This window comes from Sceloporus occidentalis, unplaced genomic scaffold (assembly GCF_023333645.1).
Source record: "Sceloporus occidentalis isolate IW3139 unplaced genomic scaffold, rSceOcc1.0.p SCAF_48, whole genome shotgun sequence".
Classification (NCBI taxonomy): domain Eukaryota; kingdom Metazoa; phylum Chordata; class Lepidosauria; order Squamata; family Phrynosomatidae; genus Sceloporus; species Sceloporus occidentalis.
Window position 1 is genome coordinate 2864663 of NW_028317028.1, and position 27037 is coordinate 2891699.

Sequence of the window (27037 nt, forward strand, 5' to 3'; positions counted from 1 at the left end):
ATTCAGCTTTTGTGTTGGAAAGTTTTTATGACCTTGACTCAAAAGTTATAAAACATGTTAATATGATTTAAATTGATGAAATGCTATTAAAGGTACAGTTCCACCATTAACTCTCTGAGCGCCATTCATCTGGCCAATTGTTTCCCTCTGGGTAACCGGGACATTTTTAAAAGTTTTCACATCTTTGCGTTTTTATTGTAATTGCTGGGGAAAGTTTTCAGTTTACCAATGGAAATCTGTATTATTTTTTTTTTTAAATGTGTAGATTTCACTCCTAGAGTGCCAGCTATGTCCTACATAGCAGGCAAAGTGGGCCTTCATGGCCAGCTACATAGGAAATACACAGAGGCGCATATTCCTCTCCTCATCCGAATCAGCAGTTTTCAGATGCTTCAAATGCTTCTGTATGGAGGAAAGACTCCCCCCCCCCTCACAAAGCGGGGCAGCTCTTTTGGTTTTTTTTTAAAAAAACTGCACAATATCTGTATGAAAGCGATCGTGCGGTTGGGATGCTCCTATTGCGATCACGTTGCAGCTGCCATTGGTAGCTTCAGGAACTTCAAGCAGGGTATCTTTAGTCCTCACATTAGCATGGTAACCCCATGAGAGTTACCATGCTGCATTAACCGCTGCGATGCCCCTGCATTAGGCATATGCGATATCTACGCGCTTGGAAGATTATTTGTCAGGGTTTTTTACTTTTAGGTAGGCTAGATTGCAACATCTATCCTCAAATACAATATATGATTAAATGTATGTGGATACCTGACCATCACACCTATATGAGCTTGTTGGACATTCCATTCCAAATCTGTGGGAATTAATATGGTGTCTGCCCCCCCACCAGCAGATGTACTAGCCTCTTCTCATCTGGCAAGGCTTTCCACAAGATTTTTAAGTGTTTCTGTGGTATTTTTTTGCCAATTTAGCCAAAAGAGCTCTTGATACGAAGCGTGGCATTGTGAATAGGGATGGTTCTGTTTGTGTTCAGCTGCTCCGCCATAGAAACCCATTTCATGAAGCTCCTGACACACAGTGCTTGTGCCGATGTTGCTTCCAGTGGCAGTTCGGAACTCTGCAGTGAATGATACTACACAGGAAAGACAATTTTTACTCTTTAAACACTCTAGTACTCTAATACACTAATAACGTGGTCTACGCTTCCACTTCATAATAAAAGCACTTATAGTCGACCGGGGCAGATCTAGTAGGGCAGAAATTCCACAAACTGACCTGTGATGAAAGGTGGCATCCTATGAAAGTGCTATGTTTAAAGTCACTAAACTCTTCTGTACGACCTATCTTAATGTCATTGTTTGTCTATGGAGATGGCTGCATATGTGCTTGCTTTTATAAACCTGTATGCTAATGTATTGGCAAGAGTGTGTGTGTTAGTGTTAGGTGGGTGTTAGGAGTGTCAAGGGGTGAGCCTAGTGGAGCCTGAGAAAAGGAGATTATGAGTATGGTCATTATATTTCACTATCCCCCATAGTCTGAGTGCAGGGATATGTAATTTCCTGGCACTCACATGCAAAGTGTGAGTAGCAGAAGAGCTGTCACTGGTGGTAGGCTTCCCTCTCCTCATCCTACAAAGGCAGAGATACAGAAAGATGTGTGCGTGTGTGTTGCAGTTTGTGTTAGAATGTGTGTAAATTTTAATGTGTGTCTGTAGCTTGAGGGTCCCCACCGTACTCAGAGCATCGCCTAATATATAATGTATTTCAATATTACATCTGTACTTGTTGTATTTCATTTAACCGAATAAAAAAATAAGAACCAGTTAAAATGTTGTTCATATTTCCACATCTCCACGTTCTGCCCCCCCCCCCATTTGGGAGGCGTGGTAATTTACGACTGTGTGTAACCAGGGCAACACTTCATAGTTTACTTGTTGTTGCTAAGCGATCGTACTGCGGGAAAGGCCAGGTACGTGAGTAACGAATATTTGTTATTTTAACCCGATTTAAAACGTTTTTATGACTGTGCAGTGAAGAATAACCGGAGCCGCTGTATTACGGGGTATCGATCCGATGCTGTTATGCACGATAGAGCCTCCGGTGCATTGCTTTTGATGCAGCGATCTGCGTTCTGTTTGGGGGATGATGTATGTGATTGTATCCATCCAGGCACTGGCATGCTATACGTGTGGCAATGTGGGACTGTATACATCCAGGCGCTGGCATGCTATACGTGTGGCAATGTGTGACTATACATCCAGGCACTGGCATGCTATACGTGTTGCAATGTGGGACTGTATACATCCAGGCACTGGCATGCTATACGTGTTGCAATGTGGTACTGTATGCATCCAGGCACTGGCATGCCATACGTGTGGCGATGTGTGACTGTATATATCCAGGCACTGGCATGCTATACGTGTGGCGATGTGTGACTGTATATATCCAGGCACTGGCATGCTATACGTGTTGCAATGTGTGATTGTATCCATCCAGGCACTGGCATGCTATACGTGTTGCAATGTGTGATTGTATCCATCCAGGCACTGGCATGCTATACGTGTGGCGATGTGTGACTGTATATATCCAAGCACTGACATGCTATACGTGTTGCAATGTGGGACTATACATCCAGGCACTGGCATGCTATACGTGTTGCAATGTGGTACTGTATGCATCCAGGCACTGGCATGCCATACGTGTGGCGATGTGTGACTGTATATATCCAGGCACTGGCATGCTATACGTGTGGCGATGTGTGACTGTATATATCCAGGCACTGGCATGCTATACGTGTGGCGATGTGTGACTGTATATATCCAGGCACTGGCATGCTATACGTGTTGCAATGTGTGATTGTATCCATCCAGACACTGGCATGCTATACGTGTTGCAATGTGTGATTGTATCCATCCAGACACTGGCATGCTATACGTGTTGCAATGTGTGATTGTATCCATCCAGGCACTGGCATGCTATACGTGTTGCAATGTGGGACTATACATCCAGGCACTGGCATGCTATACGTGTTGCAATGTGGTACTGTATACATCCAGGCACTGGCATGCTATACGTGTTGCAATGTGGTACTGTATGCATCCAGGCACTGGCATGCCATACGTGTGGCGATGTGTGACTGTATATATCCAGGCACTGGCATGCTATACGTGTGGCGATGTGTGACTGTATATATCCAGGCACTGGCATGCTATACGTGTTGCAATGTGTGATTGTATCCATCCAGACACTGGCATGCTATACGTGTTGCAATGTGTGATTGTATCCATCCAGGCACTGGCATGCTATACGTGTGGCGATGTGTGACTGTATATATCCAGGCACTGGCATGCTATACGTGTGGCGATGTGTGACTGTATATATCCAAGCACTGACATGCTATACGTGTGGCGATGTGTGACTGTATATATCCAGGCACTGGCATGCTATACGTGTGGCGATGTGTGACTGTATATATCCAGGCACTGGCATGCTATACGTGTGGCGATGTGTGACTGTATATATCCAGGCACTGGCATGCTATACGTGTGGCGATGTGTCCCTGACCAAGTTTTAGCAAATGAAGGAGCTCAGTGGGTGGTCTCGCTGTGATTCCCGGTTATTGCCTCCCGAATGGGCGGGGAACCGATTCGGATGTCTTCAGTTCTTACTCCATTTCTTAGTTTGTAATATATATTAAGTCACTGGATCTACTCTGTCTAGTAACGCTGTATACATCTGAAAACTAATTCTGTTTTACTCTAATGTCATCATATAATTTTCAAGGCATTTAAAGGGAAATTCTGATTCCAAAATAATACAATATATACACACTATCATTAACAGGTTGCAAAAGGGTTTTCTTATGATCAATTAGCCTTTAAAACGTAACTTGGATTAGTGAACACAATGTGCCATTGGAACACAGGAGTGATGGGAGTGATAAAGGGCCATTTGGACACAGGAGTGATGGGAATGATAAAGGGCTATTGGGACACAGGAGTAATGGGAGTGATAAAGGGCCTGTGTACGCATATGAAGATATTCCAATAAAAATCAGCCGTTTCCAGCTATAATAATCATTTACAACATTAATTAGGTCTTCACTGTATTTCTGATCCATTTGATGTAATGTTAATGGACAAAATTTGCTTTTCTTTCAAAAACAAGTCCCCAAAACTTTTAACCAGTAGTATATATATCTATATATATATATATATATATATATATTTGGAATCCAAATTCCTTGGGTCATTTCCTTCTCCAGGTCACATTTACAGTACTAAGGCAGGCTGAATGTAGATATGCTGCATGTGTTATCACATAAACATTGGGTGCACTAATAGATTTCCACTAGTGCCATACACTGACTGGAAGCATATGCAGAAAGTAGGAGTACTAGGTATGAAACTAAAACCAAGTGTATTTTGACAAGGAGATGCCTGCCATGCCAGGCATATTAGCTAATCAGATGATAATTCCAAAATGTCCTACTTTAACTAACCCCAATTTAAGTGTTTGACATGGTAGCGACAGACACTGCTAAGATCAAGGTGTATGCTAATAGAACAAATACTGTATAGCTGGAACTACGTGAAACCAGGAGGATACTTAGAAATTGATTCAATGCAAAGACGTTTCGTCTGCTGCTCCACACAATAATTATTCGGCCCATCTAGCCTGGCCATTTTTCCTACTGTATATTTAGTGCATTGTCTGGATCTGAGATTTGTAGTGGTGAAGGTTATGGTCGTCTCCCTTGAGTTTTGTAGGGATCTGCTAGTTTTGTTGTTTTGCTTAAACAGAGAACCCACTGCACATCAGTGCCATAGAGAAGCATCTGCATGAATGGTCCTTCCACCATTACATCTCACCATTGATGGAAATAAAACTTCTTGTGTATAAAAATATGCATTAGCAATTGATCATTTTTTTATTTTTTTATTGAAAGCCTCCATGGTACTTGTTTGCATTCTTCCAGGCAGATCACAATGTCAATGAATGAATCAAATAAAGATAAAATCAGAGGTGATACCAGTGTTGATGGTGTCAGTCATGATGACCTTGACCAAAGTTATGGTACAGAAGCAATGAATCTGGATACAGAACAGGAAAAATGCCAACCCGTTGATACCCCTGGAGTACAGATCCTTCAGGATAGTGAACATATGGAGACCGGTCTTAGAGAAGAGGAATCTGAGAGGACTGAAGACTTTCCTTTCGCACAAACTCTTACCATCACAACACTTCAAAAGAAGGACCATAATGTAAGAGCATTTTGTCAACTTTGCACACATTGCAATATATCAACAAGAAACAATTTATGTAGCTGTATTAGAGAAAATGGAGTCTTTAGTTGTGGTTGATACCTTTAATTGAGCCATCATGAATAGAGATATAAAATTACATAAGCTTTAAGGACCTCAGATGTGTCTCCTTCCGATGGAGTCAGTGCAGTGAAATACTGTATCGGCTGTAATAGACCTTTACCAAACATTGTGTTAATCAAATATTTATTTTCAGATGTTCAAGATATGTTATTATCTGTCTCTGGACTGAAATGCTGTTTTCCTTTTACAGCACGAGTATAAATGTGAAAATGTAGGAGATGATTTGCACATGGAAAAAGATGAAATAAGGGCAGATTATCCTCACTCCGGGCCATCTGTGGTCGGTGAAATGCTACCGTTAAATTCCAAAAACATTGGCTCCTCAGGGGGAGAAAATGATCCATCAGTTTCTGAAGACAAAGCCAAACAGCATGATTTGGAAGGAAAAGCCACAGAGCTTCTCCTTATGAGAAATAATGATGATGCTCTTGGGGAAGACTCCTTGGTTTACACTGCCACCCCTAGGACTTTATTTGAGGATGAGGGGTTAACTTCCACAGACAAGCCACTGGTGAGTATTTAAAGTAAAAATTATTGCACAGTACTGATTTTTTCACATTGGAAGTAAAATTGCTGTTCCAGTGCATGTACAATTTATTGGGGTAGAGAAGAGAGATTTCAACCCAACTAAAACATATCACGCAATGGATGGCGGCTTTCATCCTTATCCTTTCAACAAATCGTAAGGGAGATCTAGGTTTTAGGAGTTCAGCTTGGAAAAATGTATTTATCTTTAAGCTTCCTAGATTGGAATCTCAGTGATGCATTTACCTTGGGCCCACCCCAGGTGCCCCCAGTTGCCTCCCCCTCAAGGTCGGCGTCCAGGTATAATAATGGCACTGTGCGCCTTTAAGAAAAAGAGAGCTGGGATATGATGTCATATCCCGGCGTGTCTTAAAGGAGCACATCACCTTTTTATGACGTCTTCAAAGCCACGTGGATGAAAAATGGTATAAATAGGATGCTATGTAATATGGCTCACATACACTTAATGCGAAACATGGTCTGGTCTGTTTAGTTGCCATTTCTAAGGTTTCTAAAGTTATTAAATGTGTATCTTTTTAAATAACTTCTATGCAGCTTTTCACCATTCTGGAATAAATTAATAGATCTCTAAAATTTCTATTGAGAAGGCAAAGAAGTATAGTTTACACCTGAATGAATAAGGACAATGGTCGTATACAATTTTGTGATTTCAGATGTCTCCCCTTTAGATGAAATATTTGATTCTGTTTACTGTGGCTTTTTTCGTCTTTTGGAATAGAAAAATACACATTACTAACATTATTTCCTATACGTTCAGAACTTGACTTGGTCATTTGGTATGAACAAAAACATCCCGGTGTTCAACCTTCATGATGAAGACCACCAAGTGGTGGTGTATGCGTGTGCCCACACTGCTGTTATTCATGACTTCTCACTGAACCGCCAGCGCCACCTGCAGGTACAATAAAAAATACTTCTTGTCTGTCATGGCCAATGCCTGTGACCAAAACAGGACTTGCAATCTACACATTGAGTCCCAGACACATACCCCCTCACAAGTGAAATGGTCAAAAAGGGACACCTTTGCTTTAGTTGGTTTGGTTAGAGTCGTGTTTAAGGTGCAAAGCTTTACCGAGTTTTTATGTGTATTTCGAGAAGATGGTGGTGGGGCTTGAATCCGTAAGAGACACTTAGGAATACTCAGGTATACGGAAAATTCATTTGGTTGGGATCTCAGCCTCTGTCCTTATGGCTAGTCACACCAAGAGTGATATCCAAAACAACTGGAGAACACCTGGCCATCTGTACCTGCCCAAAAAACATTGGGATTGGGGTGACCATTGCTCATAACTGACTGTACCTGTTAGATGAGATGGTCGGTTTTTATCTGTTCTGTAGTAATATTAGTACTGTTCAGGTTTTAGTGAATGGAATACTTGGCATATTTCTCCAACAGTTTTACATTTATGAAAGTTATCATACACCTTTAATGGTTTTAAAGTGAGAATCTAATAGTCCTATCGACCAAAGGTTTAGGTTTGTTTTAGCGATTTGATGCATATATATGTTTATATGTTCTATGTTTTTTGTATACTCACAGGGTCACTGCAGCTGCATTTCATGCATGTGTGTGAGTGAAGACAGGCGATGGATTGCTACAGCTGACCAAGGCCCAGAAAGTCTTATTATTATATGGGATTCATTCTCAGGGTATAAAAAAAAAATTTCTATACACGTGTGATGTGTATGTTTTCTAAGCACATGGGAAGGTTGATTAAAAACTCTAAAGAGGAAATTATATTTCAAGACAAGTGCTTGAAGACCAGTTTCATTGTGCTGTCAAGCTGGGTTATTGCAGAGACAATGTGAACGAAATATACTTTCATGGGATGCCGCCAGAGGTAAAATGAAAGGCATCAGGTGCCAATTTTGGCCACCCATCTATTCATCTATTCATAGACATGTTCCTTAGTTGCCCACTAATACTTGGGTGCACACTTGAATCTTTAGCAAGGTTCCAGTGAAAGATTCTGAGGTCCTGCAAGGTGTCTCTTAAAGAAACTAGATTGTTAGTCTGGCACGACCCTGCTGAAAATCAGCAACAGCATGGGAATAACGAACATAAATGAAATGGAAGCTTGGATAAGGACGGCTGATTTTACCAAAGCCTGCACTAATAGTGTACATTCTCCTTTTTCCCCAGCATCCCTGTTCATACAATATTCCATAGCCACCCAGAAGGTGGTGTGGTAGCCATAACTATGTCTAAGAACGCAAAGTATCTGGCAACTGTCGGAGGTGGACCGGTTCAGGTATGTTTTCATGTATGAGGTTATGTGAACATTGTCTTTTTTTGTCATAGGTGTGGCAATACAAGATATCATTAAAGGGAAACATTTAATATGTTTCATGAAAATCTGTATTTTGACTTGGGTAATTTACATAGGTGCCTATAAAGTGAATATTGTTTCTGTACGTCCTTGTATTGAGAGTATCTTTCCACAATTTCAGAGAGTTCGTATTTGGGACTGGACCACTGGTGCTGGTGAAGCCGTCTGCACGGCGGAGCTTGATGCCCAGTTTGGATTGCAGGTACGACTAACTGAATAAGTGAATAGCTTAGTGTTTATTTTGTTACTTGTCAAAGTATACAACTATTCAGCCATAAAATAATGAAGAAATTCCATTAAGTGAGAAAGAAACTCTGTAAAACTATAGTCCACATGTAGTAAAATTGCGTATTTTACTATGAACACAAGCACATACACACACTAACACACATAAGCTTAAGGGGCCACTATTATTTTACCATTTAATTGTAATCGATTACAAGATTGAAAAAGTGTTGCTATGAATATAGATGTATGTAAATTTACCGATTATTTGTCTTATTATATGTAACTTTCATAACTTCATATAATGCATGCTGTCATAAAAAAACCAAACTATAATCATCCTTATGGTAATTGACAATATAATTGTACATTCGTGTGTTTGTTTTCTAGAAATACATCACATTTAATCCTCAAGATCACACGCAGTTATTAACCAATAGTGAAACACAAGTAATCTTTTATTTGTGGGTGAGTAAAATGCTGAAAACACAATGATTTTTTTAAAAACATAATTAAGCTGTTAAGGCTTCATTAGTTCCATAGAAAGCTAGAGGTATAGATTTGTTCATAGTCATCATAAGTATCTACAAGAATACTTTTCTGTTATAGCCAGCAGTTGCAAATGACATACTAGGAAGATTATAGAATTAAGGGTAGGCAGCCTGGGCAGCCAGTATGAGATGGATTACTCCATTCTTGGGGTGAATGGGCAGGTTTTCAGCTTCATTCAGTCTGGAGCTGGCTTCTTCGTGTTCTGATCAAATTTAATGGTACCAAAGCATCCCAATTGTTTGTTTTTTCTCACGGATATCCCTGCTTGAATACATGTGTCTTAATTCATACTTTGTATACCTCCTAACAAGTTATCACAAGGACCAATAGTATATCCACACTACATTTGAATCACTGGGATCGGCTATTAAGGGGTTAACTTAATTTGAAATAGTATAAGGGTGGGCTCGGTTATAAAGTTCACAGTTATGTAGGATTGGTGTTTTAATGTATAATACTAATGTGTAGGTACCAATGTTTTTAAGCAGTGCATCCCATAAAAGCAGTATCTGCTTGCAGTGTATTCTTTCTTATATTTGCGTAAACGCGGAATAGTCAGCTAATTGCAAGTGTAATCTTTAGTTTTGTTTGAAAAAATAATTTGTTGCTATTCTTCTCAACAGAATGATTCCAGTTTGGATTATGTAGCTCCTTCATTAGATGACAGAGTAAGTTACATAGTTACATAGTTTTGATCATTTTTGCAAGACTGCGTGAGCCATTAGGTAAATAACGTGCTCTGTGTGCCCCAACCACTGGAGGGAGATATGGTCACACTTTATTGCATACAACAATTTAATCCTGCTCAAATGAAACTCATAATTGAAAGTACTTTTAACATTAACTGGTCAAAATACAAAAGAGACTCAGAGAGAATGAGTGAGTGAGTGAATTAGTAAGTAAATGAGTGAGTGAATGAATGTATAAATGTTTGGGGACAGTGGTGGCAGGCTGTTTAGGTGGCAGAGGTGTGCAGCACATGGGCTCATCACACAATAAAATATATGAGGCCGGTGTCCAAATATTTCCAGGGCTGCTTTTCATTCCCAGTCCAGTCCTGGCCACTACATATCCACATCAGACTTTTTATTGTATTGTCTATGTATTAATAACTCACCTGCCCTATGGTAGCATCACATGTATATGTGCAGCGTGAAAATGAAAGCATAGAGAGTTCTTCCAGCTCCCCCAATTCTGATAATCTGGTGACTACAGTCCCTGTTTGGTTTTATGGGGCTGTACAGATTCACACAACAAAGTAATTTGAAAAGGATGTATGCCATGAGTTTTTTCATGATAATGATGTACTGTACCTTGCCATGTGTTTCTGAATGAGTCAGAACTGATGTCAGCCATGTAGAGCCTTTTGGTTCTTAGGTTTTATAATCCCTGATCAGAATGGCTACTTAGGGATCAGGGCAAAGGTCTGCTTGGAGAACTCAGGTTTGTCTAGAACGTATGTAGTTCCATATCACATTTATGAAGCTGTAGAATGACATCTGTAGATAGGATGACTTAATGCCACAGCCAAAGGCAAATGGGTAGCTATATAGCTCAATAGCACTTTATACTGGCACGAAATAATCATCTTAAACAGTAAATTGTAAACATATTTGATCCTTTAATTTGCAGACATTTAACAAACGTGTTGGAGATTTTAGTCAATCCGTTTTTGACTTTGGTCCTGCAAGAGCCCTGACAGGAACTACCGCGGGGAACCTGGTTGTTTGGGAGACCATCTCCCCTCCATCTATCAAAGCAAAGTCCTCCATAAAACCACACAACAAGAAGGCCTTGAAGCTGATGCATGTGCAGAAAGATAGCATTACTGTGCTTACTGTCCATGACAGGTACAGAATCAATAACCATTGCTACGCTAAGTGGCTTTTTCACACTAGCTGGACTGCATCTGTATTGACCAAATCTACTACTTTGGCAAAATGGTGGATGTTTTAAAACGTACCTTCTTTCAGATATTTTGTAACGGGTGATGTTCGGGGCCATGTGAAGTTCTATGATCAACAACTGCAGCTTGTAAACTGGTACAGCCATTTCAACCTGGCGCCTATCCACTCCATCTCCTTTTCAAAATGTGCCCCAGTGCCTGCAAGTGAAAAGACAAGATACCCCAGGGACTGCTCAAAAAAGGGCGATCAGTTTTCTATAAGGTAAGGTAAAAACTGAATTATATCTATACATGCAGATAAACACTAGAAACACTTAAAATTGTTCTTTACACATGCTGTTGAAGGCAAAGGCAGGTCACACCAAATATTGATTTGATTTTTCTTCTGTTCCGCTCACTTTGTATTTTGTTAATTGATAAAAATAAACTATTAACATCTATTTTTGAAAGCATTCTTGCTTTACAGCATTTTTTCCACACCTACCTAAAACTTTTGCTCAGTACTGTATATCTGAATCTTGAGTATATACCATCAAATTCAATGTTTGTGAGTCTCTATAACTTTATTAAACTAATTGTGCCCAATATATATGGTGTAGTTTAAGAGCCTCACCTTTTGTCACAACCCCCCCCCAGACACCCTAACAGACCCTTCTCTTCCTTCCATATCAGTATCTCTTATTGTTTGTCATGTTATTGATAACATTGTATATTGTTAATTTGGATGTTTTTATTTAATTTCTATTCTACCTTTACTGAATCAACAGTATGAAATCTGCTGGGGCCCTGTAAATTTTTAATAGAACTAATAAACATAACAGGTGCAAGCTATCAATTGACATTTACTTTTTATTTGATTGACTTAGTATGTTTAATTGGCTTTAAAGTGTCTGTAAACTTGACGTGTCACTGTGGGTAAGAAGGACAGATATGCAAACAGAAACTGGTGCAGGTAAAACAAGTTCTGGTGTTTTTCCTCCTCAGCAATTTCATTGTTTCGACGTTGGATGCTGTGATGCTGCATGTGTTCACGGATGGTACAGTGCTGAAGAAAGCTTTGCAGGAGCCCAGTGAAGCTGTTCATGCGCTAGCCAGTCATCCCTGCAAGCCAGAAATCGCTATTGGAAGTTATAGCGGGGTTCTCAAGGTCTGGAACTACAAAGAGAAGAATTACTTTATCAGCAGGATCTTTGGCAAAGACAAACGATTGCATTGCCTTGCATATGATCCAACAGGTAAAATATACCATGTTTGTGACTACTGGTTCAACCCCTACATTAAGACCCGATTAGAGGTGATCCAAGGGTTAGTGGTGCCTGGGTGCTGTATTTCCTCTGTGTCCCCCATAACTAAAATACACGCACATACTAACATGCAAACTCACTATAACCATACACTTCCACATGCACACTCTAATGTCATACAGTATCACACACTTGTGCTCACCTCATATGCTCACATGCATATTCTAACACCGTACACTAACACAGACTCTACTGCCATACAGTGAGACCTAATCACTCTTACATCATACCTACACATACATAGATACATACACACACACACACACTCATTCTCTTTCTCCCATCATCACTACAGCTTGCACCGCTCTCCCTCTTCCTCTCCTTACCCTGACACAGGGGCGTCCAACCTGCGGCTTTCCAGCTGCTGCAGGACTACATCTCCCATTCTCCTCAGCCAGCCCCTTAGCTGAAAGAGCATTATGGGAGATGTAGTCCTGCAGCAGCTGGAGGGCCGCAGGTTGAAAACCCTGCCCTAACAGCCGCGTTCTGCATTATACCCTGCTGATACCTAAAGAGTGTATCAAGCTGACAGGTGCAATGCTTAGCATTTAACAGAGAGACAGCACACAGGGAAGGGTGTAGAGGTATTGTTTTATTACGTCATTAAAAGCAATTATCATAGTGTGTGTGTTTGGTGGAATGACTAATAACAGTTTGATTGGGATTTCAGGGTTTCTTTTGGCAGCTGGTTTCACAGATGGATCTGTCCATATCCTCGATGCCATGACATTGGAAGATGAACGCAAAGAACCCTTTAAGTATGCCAAAGGATCCATAACTCACATTAGCTTCTCCCATGATTCACAGTACATTGCAACAGCTGTAAGTCTCTGGAAACATATGTGTGTTTATTCTAACACATGATGAACGTTTTACATTTATCGTCAACCCTTCAAAAGTCTAGAAATTGATAAAGCAAAATAACCATCCTTATAATTGTGTCAATTAATATGTTTCATTCTTTTTTTGGTGAAAGTGTCGTCAACGTTCATGTAGCCAGCATGTTCTAATACCTCTTAGTTTTTAACTATGTACAAATGTGTTAGTTATTGGATTTGAATTAGCTCTGTTACTGGTGGGTAACGGTACCATTTTACAACAGCCTTATTACGCTAATATGCATTTTCCTAACACATTAACTGTCAAATCTATACATTATCCACCAAAATGTGGTTTTGCGCCATCTCATTTTAGGATGAGGAGTTCACCGTGACGCTGTTTAAATTAGTATCCCAAAATAACGGGGCAGCATTTGAATACTTCGGAAGATATCGCAGCCATTATAAACCTATTCAGAATATTATATTCGCAGCTCATTTGGATAGCAATGAGCCTAGACTCTTATCCATTGGAATGGATCGAATGTTGGTGAGTATGATTTTTGAAATGCATGCAAAATGAACATAGTCCTTCAGCTATGACCATGTCTGCAAAGACTCTTCTGTCACTTGGTCCACTGGAGGGATCCATTTAGACAAATTAAAGCACAATTTGGGTGGTTTGGGATGATATCCTAAAGATCCGCACTGCTGTGGGTCATAAGGGAGTTTGGTACCACTAGTCTAATCCATTTTTTATTATTGTACAATAGGTGGAGTATGACCTTGCCAACAGTAGAACAGGTCATCTTCTTGTGAGCAGCACTGATCGGATTGACCAGAGTGCCGTGCCACAATATTTAGTGTGGTACCCACCTGTGACTAAAGAAAGCTTTATGCTAGTGGCAAATGATCAATATAAAATGAAACTGTTCAATGTAACTACAAAAATGTGCAGGTAAGTCGTCATTGTTCCAGTTCTATTTTGCACTCTACAGTCCAGCTGTGGACTGCAGCAGTCTTCTGATCAAAGTGCTCCAGAGGAGTAAAAACAAAAAGTAAAACGAAATGACGCTCATCCTACTAAAACAAAACATCAACATAATTTCAAAATGAAAGAAAAAAAAAATGATACTTTCCCTACAAAGTCACTATCTTTTAGTCTGTAGGAGGGATGAGTAATACAGTGCAGACTAAACATTTAGCCTTTCCAGTTCCATGTTTACATCGTGTGCGAATGTTTGCTAAAGACATGTTACTTAATATAGAAAACATCTATCTCTTTTTAAATATAAATACAGAAAAGGGAAGGCAGACGGTTAGTCAGATGTTTGATATAATATTCATGTATTTTACTAATGGAGCAGTTAGAAGATCCTGCCATTTTTGTTCAAGTAAATATCCATTGCTAGAGTTGTTTTGAGAGCCATAAAATGAGCATTACAGTCCATGTCTTGGGGAAGTCTTTAACAGTATTGGTTCTACTTGAACATATTTTAGACCAAATATATTTGATACGTATGTGCTTAGGGGGCATGTTCATGGACAGACTGGCCTTTGGGCCTGAGCTTCTAGGTCTCAGTGAAGTCATGTAACAGAAGTCTACATGACCTTGCGATGGTAGCACGGTACCCTGTGCGAACTGCTCTGAAGTCTCAGGCTTCATGCAAAGTAAATGAGTGTGTGTTTTAGAGTGACTGAGTGTGTTGCTGTTAGTGTGTGTGTCTTACAGTAAGTGTGTGTTTTAGTATCTATGTGGGGTTTAGGCAGGGGGCCTCTTGGCTCTACATGCCCCCAGGGCAAATGATGCCAGCCTTTCCTCGGGCACATTAATGCTTAGTTCCTAATTAGAGAATACCAAGGGAACCAATATATACAAAATGAAGGTAACTTACATTTCCTTCACACTTTAGAAAGACTCTCCTTGGGCCAACATTTGGTTCTCCTATTCGAAAAATGGAAGTACTTTCATCAGATAATCCTGATACCAGTAAGGGATTCTTGGCCTACATTACAGATGATAAGGTATGCTTACTGTTTATTTGAAGAATAATTTCATATTTCATTTAGCGATATTATTTAGCAAAAAATAAATAAATCAGCAAATAAAAGTTTTCCCTGTGAATATATTCTCAAATCTCGAAAAAATTTACCAAGATTAAGCATAAAAAACTTATTAAAATAGATATAGTGTGAAACGTTGACCTACTTTCCGTGACTGTTGCGTGGAGCGAGAGATTTGTACAGCTTATTAAGCAGTGAGAACACTATAAAGTTACAATATATTGCTATTGGGTCTGCTCTAATAAGAAACATACATTACAAACAAAAAGTATCTCTTAATGTATTGGGTGATCTCACACTAAAGATAGAAATAAATATTAAAACAATGGCAGATGATAAACAGTGGGGTCATCAGAGTCAATGGTTGGCTTTATGATGGGTCATCTCTGGTGAGTTTCTCATACAAGAAGGGCTGAATAATCCCTATATAATGCATAGATACACTAAATGTGTCATCTAGAAAGCTATATTTGTGCACCGTTTAGGAAATAAAATGTTGTTTCGTACCAGCATTTAATCTAGAGTATTAAGAAACTATCTGAAGCAGTTTATCAGAACCAGTGGAGCAGGATTCCTCTGTGGATCTTTATCAGACCATAAAGTCATTTGTTTTTGAAGAACAATAAATCATGTTTTGGATTTTCTGATGTTTTAATGTGCCGCTTAATCATTGCTTGTAATAAATGTTTGCATGCAACACTTCACAGGGGTACGGCAGCTTCTGTTTATATTACGTGTATAATTGTGCATTTTTTTCTGTGATCTGTCTTCTTGATTGTTAAGTCACTCACAAGAATTGCGATCATTTAATTATCAAACATGAAAAAGAAAATACATATTTCTTCAATAACTGAGATCTTTTCCATGTAGGTTGGGCTTCAGATTTTACCCTTAGATGGAAACCCACACAAGTCAATGGCTGCCATATGCCACCCAAATGGAGTTGCCAATCTTGCCTGCTCACACGATGGACACTACGTGTTTACAGCCGGTGGAGAGGACTGTACAGTGATGATGTGGAAGACAAACTTGCAGTAAGTACTAAATGTACATATAGTTGGACTGGTCTGCACAACACTAAATGGATTTTAGAGGGTTAGCATCATTGCAATGTAATATCGGTTCTTGTGTAAGGGTTTATATACCCTAAAGATCTGAATATCACTGTGCATCATATGTATCATATTAATGTTAATTATATGTTTTTGCAAAAAGAGGTCTATCATTTGCCATTGTTTTGAAGAAAACCAATATGCAGTTTTACTCTTTTTTTAATTCTACACAGTTAATGCTGAAGGGGATTTAAACTATATAAATGTATTGGCTTTGAGTCTGAAAACACCTCATACACGTATTATTCTTATCTGTCCTTGGCATTTACAGGCAAATATTGACCTACTAATGAACAAAAAAATGGTAATTTAAAGACCGATGACGTGCCTGGCATGTCATGGTATTAAATTAAATACTTATTTTAAAATTTAATTCAGATTTTTTTTTTATTTGGCTTCTAAATTGTACACATATTTAGCAAGCCCAGTGAGATTACTTTTTCACCTCAGGCTCATCAGTACCACTTTCTTAAGGAATATGATTATACTATAAAAAGTGGCTTTAAACTAGACGAAAAAAAATACCATGAGTACCATGAGAAATTGAGCAAAAGTCTTCTGTCCATCACCACTTTGTGAATCTGGTATATTTCTCAGGGTCAGCGATTAAAGGAAAAAAAGCAGCCCAAATTCCAAGTGGGAAAATATAAAAAATTATAATGACAATGAATACTCCCCAAAAAAGCAGCTTCCAATAACACTCTTCCTCAAGATGTTTAGGAACACAATATAACCACCATGGAGCGCATATAAATGGGGAGAGAGAAAACAACAATAGTGTAATATGTATACACAATTGAAAAATAAAAAAAGGGTTGTCAGATCTCTCTTGAGAGAGTTTCCTCACCACTGTAACAGCTGATTTGCGACTGATTTTGGATTACATTGCGCTTTTGCACACTATTTTTGTACAGTTGTGCCTCTTCCAGCTGTAAGTGTATCCAGACTTCCTGACTCTCGGTTGTGTGATGAAATTGCACCATTTTTGGTCTCCTTGTTTTTATAGATTTTAGAAGCCATTAAATTCTGCTGAAATTCTTCCGATCCTTTGATGAGCTTGCTTTATCCAACATGTTTGTGAGTGGATCTGACAACCCTTTTTTATTTTTCAATTGTGTATACATATTGCACTATTATTGTTGTTTTCTCTCTCCCCATTTATATGCGCTCCATGGTGGTTATATCAGGGCCAGTGATTGTCAGAGTAAATTGCTTTCATGTCACAACTCAATAAGTAAAATAAATGACCTTCTTATCTATGTCACAGAGCTCTGGAGGCTGTTGCTTCACTTGGGGGAAATGATTTAACCCCATTTTATGGATTGCTTGAAGGAGGACAGGATGGGCCATTATTCAAGGTAGGAGAATGATGTTTCAGAGTTCTTTTCACTTGATGTACTGCTTATGGGCACTCTATTAATATATTATTCCTATTGTAATTTGTATTCACATCTCTATACGGACCATTGCTAGATATAATAATAATTGAAGGAACTCTTTTACTTAAATGCACCAAGCTGTATTTATTATTGTATTTATTAAAAACGTCTTCAATGTTAATCGGCTGAGAACCTGTAGCTCATCACCTCTATAAGATAAATCATGACTTTATAAGATAAATCTGATGCTGACATATAGTCTTATCGTTCCTTTAGTAACCTTTTTACAAAGCACAAAGAAGAAGTCTAAAACCCTAGAATCCTTGATTTAGTTGTGGTCAGCTTGAAGATTTTTGTTTCCTACAACAAAATAAGGAAAATAAACCAAATATACATATTGAACATTCTCCTACATTCGAATGTATATGATATTGAATGCCAAATTCATATATTTCACCTCTCAATTTCCCTTTGGCAAGCTGGATATATATTTTAGATTTCTGTATTCTGTACCTGGTGGCCTGCTGCAAATTGTAATTACTATGATAACGTGTGTTTATTCTTATTCAGGAACTAGAGGATTATTTCTATTATGCACAGCTACGTAACCAGGGCATTGACACAATGGATTCCAGACAAGTGTCGACTCATATTCCCCTGAAGGAAGTCCCTTTCATCATGCGCGCATTGGGATTCTATCCGTCAGAGCAAGAGGTGATTTAGTTTTCCGCTTCAAAATAGTGAATCTCTGCAGAATATAACTAATAGAATAACTAAAGGAACGTTCCAGCCATCATATGCGCTTTAATGCATTTGATAGCTTAGCGCGTGTTATATCAAATGCTTTTCTTTTTAATCAAAATACATAGATTCAGCAGAATCTATGTATTTGGTGAATAAGGTCCTTGTCTTGCAGGAGGCAATTATTCAGTGGAACCTGATTACAGGTTAGCATTTGTGATATACTCAACACCAGCCAGCCCTGGCTTGGGATAGGTACCTCCTGTACATGCGCAAAAAGCATTTCCATTGATTTTCCTACTAGTGACTACCTGCTTCTGGTAGCCAAAATTGGCACAAAACTTCGACAGTGGAGGGTGTGACACACTGCAGCTATGGAGTGCACAATTTTCAACACAAAAGTGCCTTTCTTTTTTTTTTTTTTACAGAAAAAAAACATGCTTATTAAGGTATTTACATTAATGTACATTCTTGGCTGGTGGCAAGAAAGTGCCAGGGTTGATCTTAATACCTAGTCTGTTTCTTGGCAAAACAATTAGAGAGGCTTTCCACCTCATGCATATTTCCAAAGCCTTGCCGTCACCATGCTACATTCCCTAAACTAAGAGAAGCATATGGTCTGGAGGTGAATGAGCAGTATACATACCTCTGCATAAAACATCTTCTTCTACAGATCCCGTCCGCTCTCTAGACAGAAAACTCTACATGGTCTCAGATAAAGAATTGTTAAAAAACCCACTATTTCCGTATGCTAGTAGGGCTTATGAAGCTTGGCTACTGCCTAAATTATTAAATATGCTTGCCTGGGAGGTGGAGATGGACAAGTGATTTATGATAAATCTACAGCTTGAACTATGTGTTGCGTAAACACATTGGATTAAATAGACCTTTTAAAGAGATGTCCCATGAATGTAAGAATACAATTCCTTGATTGACTATTAGAGTTTGGTTATTAAATGATAATACCTAATGTATCTCTCCACCTAATGTATCGGTTTGTCAATTTATGACATTAGTCTGTGAATTTATGTATTGTATTAAGCGCTGCGTAAATTGTTGGCACTATATAAATAAAGGATAATAATAATACTAATACAAACTGCACAAAACACTAAAAATAATTATCAGTGTCACATCTCTGATAAGCAAACCCATGATAAATTACAGAAAGAGAGATTTCTAAACAACATTCGATTATTACAGATTATGCCTTATAGTGGGCCATCCCTTTTTGATAGTTGAGCACATATGTAATGGTCCCAAACTTACTTGTCAGCTATAGCAGGCTTTGCATCCACCACAGTTATCTAAGGGATGACGTGACTAGAATTCCTGTCTAATAGTTGCTCTAAAGCCCCTACCCTCTGTTAGCAAACTAAATGAAATAATTCCAATACATTTTGTAGAATTGAAAGAAGCAAAACACTTTGGTCCAGGGGCAACTGGAGCTTTCTGCCATCACATCCATCCAATACTGTTCGTTTGCCATGTCTCAGACCAGTCTCCCCACCTTTTTACACCTTCTAGATATCTAACATGGAAACCCTGTGTCTGGTCACAGTTGGTACTAGAAACCTCATAATGACATCTGTGCAATGGGTAATGCATCTTTGAGAACTGCATAATTCTGTGGTGTAGCTTTAATGTCTTTAATGACCACTATTAATTAAAAGACCACCAAATATGAATACTTGAAAAAAAAATTGATTTAATAAATGCCAGAAAGTAGCCTATAGGTACATGATATATTAAACCCAGCTGCCATAGTTGTAGACTAAATAATTATTTATGTTTATGGTTTTACCAAATTATGTAATAAATGCATATGGCAAGAAAAGAAAGCTTATAGTATACAATTTGTGTGTATATACCAGTACACAGAAACAGTGTATTTACAGTTGAACGAAGACAATATAAAAATGTCAAGCTCAGCTGCCCTGTGTTATAGAATAATCCTATATAAAGAGACCTATATTAATTCTTTGTTAGTAAGAGCTTTGATAAACTAAAAAGCGGTTCAATGAGCAGTTACATCAGATCTCTGTACATTTTAATTCCAAATGGTTAGTGTTTTAAAGGAGTAGTCACTTTCTTCATGCTGATCAATTAGGATTTCACAGAATGATTGCTCACCTATTTCCTCGGCACCTGCTTCCTCATGATATATCAATGGATTCTCCCCCACTAGCTGGGTTCAGGGCTAAAGCCATATGTGACCCATCCATGCCAACGGCACTAAAGCCAGCTAAGTAAAGCTTTCATAAATTTGAAGGTGGACGGGTTTAGAGGGATCACTGCCAGGGAAACTTAAATAATTACGCAAATGGGTCACATGAACAATAATATGGCTGTTCATTGAATATGCAGACTACATTACTTTTAACCTTTTTAGCATGCTGTACAATGCAGTCAACTTGCTGTGAAATGTGTTGACATCCCAGGCCTTTATATTGACATGCTGCATTGTGAAAACCTTTGCACCTCTTTGATTTTCAAAGATTGGTTTTATTCACTAAACACACATGCTGAATTATTACATTTAGGCTTTAAAAAGGATATGAGTCATGTTTATATTAGTTATTGATTTTTTGTAGGTATGGAAGCATTATGTTTTTGTTATTTCCTTGTTTTAGTAACTCGCATCTTTTTGATTCAGGTGGAAAATATGCTTAACGAAGTTAAATTTAGTGAATACGTTGATACCGGAAAACAAGTCACACACATCAACTTGGAAGATTTCATAAAGCTTTATATAAATCATAGGCCTGCTTTTGGGCTGTGTATGGACGAAATACAACATGCTTTCCAAGTTCTCGGTGTTGCTAATGAGAAAGGAGAACAATCAATTAACAGAGCAGATTTACTGCAGTTGCTGCAAACACGAGGTGAGCACAAAGTGATGAACTGCCTTTCAAAAGCACCAAAAATAATTAATAGAGGGTACTGGAGGAATTACCTACAAATGTATGTATACTGGGAACAAAGTACCTATAATCCTCAACTTCTAGATTATTATGTCAATAGGTTCTGTCTAATTAAGTGGAAAATAACACCGGTCTTTAACATATCATATGCTAATAGAGAAGTGTAAATCTCTAGCACTTTCTACCTGCGGCACCTGGGCTGACACCCCATGGATATGACAATTGAGGACTGAATATACAACTTTACATAAAGTGGGCATAGGCTTTACATCATAATTTGCACATAAAATGGGAAAAGCAGCAACTGTGGAAACCTGGCAGACTAATATTACATTACTATATGTTTCATTTGTTAGATGTGGACCCCTAACTCTTTTCCCACAGAGCAAATGATAACTGCACTCCCAAAGTGTTTGAAGAAAAATACAATTTAAAAAAAATAAATGAAAATGTCCTTCCCAGGTGAGCATTTGACAGAAGATGAGCTTGCTGAATATCTCAGCACTTTGTTAGGATTAAATCCAGAAGGTGGTCGCTCGGAACTAAGCAGCTACGATGCTACAGGTATGTATCTGCGATAAGTAAAAGTACATTAAATGTCTTACTGCATGCATGTATTGGAAAGTAATAATTGCAAATGAACTATTAAGGACAACTGGCCGGTGGAGTGGCACCAGACACCAGTAGAGTGGCACAAGCCACGCCAGACACCCAGCCTGGTGGCCAGACACCGGTGGTGTGGCACAAGCTGAGCCAGACACCCAGCCTGGTGGAGTGGCACCAGACACGTTGGAGTGGCACAAGCCGAGCCAGACACCCGGCCTGTTGGAATGGCACCAGACACGTTGGAGTGGCACAAGCCGAGCCAGACACCCAGCCTGTTGGAGTGGCACCAGACACCGGTGGAGTGGCACAAGCTGAGCAGACACTCAGCCTGGCCGTTGAGTCATGTTTGTACCTAGCTGAACTGTCCCATATAACAAAAGTCCTTGTGAGAGTCCAGGGACCAAACTAATAAATGAGAGATGTTTGAAATGGCCCATTACCCTGAATAAAAGTGTCAACACAGTAAAATACTTAGCCTTTACAACACCTGTGGCAGATTAATGTGAATATCTCCATATATTTACACAGCTTTGCTAAAATGTTTGTCACATACTCCAAATTGTGTCTACAGAGACTTATATACAGATATAATTCTATGTTACAGGTGCTTCTGAATTACTAGAGCAAGAAATCCCAGAAGAAGTTACAATGAATGTGTTTTCTGCAGAAATCCTTGGTTTACCTGTCCACACAAAGGATACCTTTGAAGAAACACTAGGGAAGGTCTCTGCTTAGCGGCCACTTTTCTTACTTAGCTATTCCTAATAATGTTACAATATGGTGACATTCCAAAAAAAAAAAAAGGTTTCTTATAAATACTGTTGATACTAGGCATTTGATATGTATTCCACCAACATAATTGTTTTTGCCATAACTGTTTTGTTCCAAGCAATTGTAACTAAATAAATACTATCTTTTTTATTTGGGTTGCAAACCAATACCAATTGGGGGGGCAGGAATGCATTCTTCACCGATCCCTGTCCTTTGGCAAAACAAGCAGTGTTTCATTTGGAACACAATTCATTCACTTTCCCAGAGGCTATATCATGACATGCTGTGTGCATGTGTACATGCTTCCACATTCATTTGAAGTACCGTATTTTTCGCTCTATAAGACGCACCTGCTGATAAGACGCACCTAGATTTTAGAGGAGAAAAAAAAGGAAAAAATATTTTGAGCTAAAAAATGGGCTATAAAAAAAGGACATCATCCTCCCGTCATGCCTGCACAGAAAAAAGCTGGTCAGACATGATGGGAAGTGTAGTTGGACTACAAGCGCCGTACTGTGCATGCGCCGGCGCCATACGTGACACGGCGCTTGCGTCAAATCCCCCCGTCCTCTCCATCCAGTCCGCCCTTAGCCGTCGCAACGGACCAGAGAAGAGGAGAGGCGGCGACAGAGGCGGCGGTCTCCAGATGAAGACCTCCCCTGGACGGCGAAGCGAGACAGAGACTGTCCGGGACACTTTTGGTGAGTACCGTATTGGCTCGGATATAGGCCGCCCCCGTATATAGGCCGCACCCTAAAAGTTTGGTGCTTTTTTAAAGAAAAAGTTTTTTTCTTTAAAAAAGCACCAAAAAACATACTGCCACTCTGCCCCCCCCGCCCCCCGAGATATGCTACCACTGTCCTCCCTCCCCGAGATACGCTGCCACTGTCCTCCCTCCCCGAGATACGCTGCCACTGTCCTCCCTCCCCGAGATATACTACCACTGTCCTCCCTCCCCGAGATACGCTGCCACTGTCCTCCCTCCCCGAGATATACTACCACTGTCCTCCCTCCCCGAGATACGCTGCCACTGTCCCCCTCTGCCCCCCCTCCCCAACTTACCGGAGCAGACTCCCGGGTGTCTTGCGGGGCCGGCGGGGGACATCTACGCAATACAACTTCCGGTGCGGCACATCCGGCACCGGAAGTTGTATTGCGTAGACGTCCCCCGCCGACCCCGCAAGACACCCGGGAGTCTGCTCCGGTAAGTCCGCGGGGGGTGCAGAGGTAAAACGCATCCGCACGATGCGCTTAGACAACCTCCCGTGCCGGCACCCCCCCCCCCGTGGGAAGTGCTGGCAGGGGAGGCTGTCTGAGCGTATCGGGGAGTAGGATGCAGGTCCCCTGCACCGCTGCGGGGGATCTGTATCCTAACCCCGCTGCCTGCCCGGCGCCCGGGACTGCATGTCCCGGGCGTCGGGCGCTAGACCCCGAATATAGGCCGCACCCCCACTTTAAAGTCTTAAAGTGGGGGAAAAAAGTGCGGCCTATATTCGAGCCAATACGGTATATCGTTGCCCCCCCCCTCCCTGCATGCATCTTCGCTCCATAAGACGCGGCTGATTTTTCATCCTACTTTGGGAGGAAAAAAACTGCGTCTTATGGAGCGAAAAATACGGTATGTGTTCCTGTGCATCTACTGATTGTCCCCAAGCAGCTGGGTTTATGTTTGGACCCAACCGTACGCTATAGTGTTACTTGGTAGAACCCTGCGCAGGACTGCTTTTTTAATCCCACTCCCGCTGTTTTTAATCCCGCAATGTGGGTGTTCCGCTCCCGCCACATTTGTGGCCAATCCCGCCCGCTCCCGCCACATTTGTGGCCAATCACGCCCGTCTCCTTACCTGATTTCCCGCGCAGTCCCGCAAGGCTGCCCTCGAGTTGTTCCCTCACAGCGTCTCATCTCTTGCTCCGCCCAGGAACAAGGCGGAGTCACAGGAAGTTACGTCACATCACGTGACTCCGCCTTGTTCCTGGGCGGAGCAAGATAGGAGACACTGTAATGGAGCAGCGAGAAGGCAGCCTTGCGGGACTGCGCGGGATTACCGGGACCCGCAGGTACAGTGCCTGACCGCCCGCTCCCGCCCGCAGCCCCAGCAAGACCGCCCGCCACCGCAAGTTTTTTGGCGGGACCCACCTCCCAATGCAGTCCTCTATTACTTGGGTTCATTAAAAGGGGAATGGCATATCACCAATTCTAAATGTTTTTCATGGAAACACTCTGTAAGGAATAGAAGATAAGGGGACTGTTATTATTTAGATTAATTAAAACAATTCCATGACTATTCCTGTAATCATTACAGTGCCAATGATGTATGAGTTGTTGGTAAAGCAGACCTAGATGGCCAACTGCATTTCACATGCACATGGCCATGCAGTAAGTGTACACATGGGGTGTCAATTGTTGATGGGATTTTACTTCATCTTATTTGTGCCTACCCTTTAAAGCGTTTTTACTTTACGGCATTTTTCACACCTGCCTAAACCTTTGCACAGTACTGTAAGTTGTAAGCAGCTGTGAAAAATTCTGTAATGTAAAAACGCTTTCAAATATAGACATATTTATCATTTTACAAAATACCGTATTTGCTCGATTATAAGACGAGGTTTTTTCCAGAGCAAATGCTCTGAAAAATACCCCTCGTCTTATAATCAGGGTCGTCTTATAATCAGACCTCAAATAGGTCTGATTATGAGACTAAGATCCAGATCCCCCGCAGCGATGCAGAGGACCTGGATCCTCCTGTGTTAATCCCCCCCCCCCCAATTTACCGGTGCTTCTGAGTCCCCGGTGCTTAGTCCGGGCTGCGTGTAGAGCTCTACGCGATACAATCGCGTAGAGCTCTACACGCTTCCCGGACTAAGCACTGGGGACCCAGATGCAGGGGACCTGGATCCTCCTGTGTTAACCCCCGACCCAACTTACCGGTGCATCTGAGTCCCCGGTGCTTAGTCCGGGCTACGTGTAGAGCTCTACGCGATTGTATCGTGTAGAGCTCTACGCTCTACACGATACAATCGCGTAGAGCTCTAAACGCTGCCCGGACTAAGCACCGGGGACTCAGAAGCACCGGTAAGTTGGAGGGGGGGGGGCATAACACAGGAGGATGCAGGGGACCTGCATCCTCCTGTGTTATGCCCCCTCCAACGTACCGGTGCTTCTGAGTCCCCGGTGCTTAGAGCTCTACGCGATTCGCGTGGAGCTCTACATGCTGCCCGGACTAAGCACCTGGGGCTCAGATGCAGGGGACCTGGACCCTCCTGTGTTATGCGCCCCCCCCAACTCAGAAGCACCGGTAAGTTTGGAGGAGGGAGGGGGAGTGTTAAATGTGGGTTTGAGGCATTTCTGGAGGCAGAGTGCTCTGTGAAATGCCTTTTAACCCCTTTAATGCCACTCTGCCTCCTGAAATGCCTTAAACCTCCCTATATGCCACTCTTCCCCATAATATGCCTTTTAACCCTCTAAGTGCCAGAGTGGCATATAGGGTTAAAAGGCATATCATGGGGCACAGTGGCATATAGGGTTAAAAGGCATATTATGGGGCACTGTGGCATTTAGAGGGTTAAAAGGCATATCATGGGGCACAGTGGCATATAGGGGGTATAAGGCACTTCTGGGGCAGATGTGCATAACTGGGGGACAGGTTGGAAAATAGAAGGAAATAAAACCAAAATATTTTTCTCAAGCATAGCTTTTATTAAAAAAAGTGTTTAAATGAATTAACATTTACTGGTAAAACTTTTTTCCTATAGGGTCGTCTTATATTCAGGCTTTTTCTTTTTTTCCTAAATTAATATTAAGATTTGGGGGGTCGTCTTATAATCAGGGTCGTCTTATAATCGAGCAAATACGGTACAAAGCGAATGAACAGAAGAAAAATCTAAATCAAATCAATATTTGGTGTGACCTGCCTTTGCCTTCAAAACATCATCAGTTCTTCTAGGTATGCTTGCACGTAGTCAGTGGTTTTGTAGGCATATAGTTGGTGTATGATTAAACAATTATACCAAACAGGTGATAATATCATCAATTTAATATGTAGGTGAGGTTGCTCAAGTTTAACATCAAAAGTCATACACCATGACAAGACTAGGCACAGCAACAAGACACAAGGTAGTTATACTGCATCAGCAAGGTCTCTCCCAAGAAGAAATTTCAAGTCAGACAGGGGTTTTCAGATGTTCTGTCCAAGCTCTTTCAGAGAAGCACAAAGAATCGGTCAATGCTAAGAACCGTAGACGCAGTGGTTGGCCAAGGAAACTTAGCACAGCACATCATGCTTATTTCCCTTTGCAATCACAAGATGTCAAGCAGTGCCATCAGCTCAACGTTGACAGAAAACAGTGGCGCCCTGGTACACCCATCTACCGTCTGGTTAGAAGTGGTCTTCATGGAAGACTAGTGGCCAAAAAAA

At 40.6% G+C, this 27037-nt stretch overlaps 1 protein-coding gene across 1 annotated transcript; it reads left to right on the forward strand.

The window, feature by feature from the left end:
* The first annotated feature begins 4945 nt into the window (after nucleotides 1-4945).
* Nucleotides 4946-22586, forward strand: LOC149289100 (cilia- and flagella-associated protein 251-like). The gene is made up of 21 exons (XM_089491016.1): nucleotides 4946-5221; nucleotides 5535-5855; nucleotides 6648-6788; nucleotides 7431-7540; nucleotides 8034-8142; nucleotides 8342-8422; nucleotides 8836-8913; nucleotides 9621-9665; nucleotides 10630-10847; nucleotides 10971-11165; nucleotides 11888-12138; nucleotides 12878-13029; nucleotides 13402-13575; nucleotides 13799-13983; nucleotides 14939-15050; nucleotides 15960-16123; nucleotides 17469-17559; nucleotides 18151-18294; nucleotides 20978-21206; nucleotides 21708-21809; nucleotides 22456-22586. Exons 1-21 carry the CDS (start codon nucleotides 4946-4948, stop codon nucleotides 22584-22586), a joined length of 3309 nt encoding a protein of 1102 aa, XP_089347142.1.
* The last annotated feature ends 4451 nt before the right edge of the window (nucleotides 22587-27037 follow it).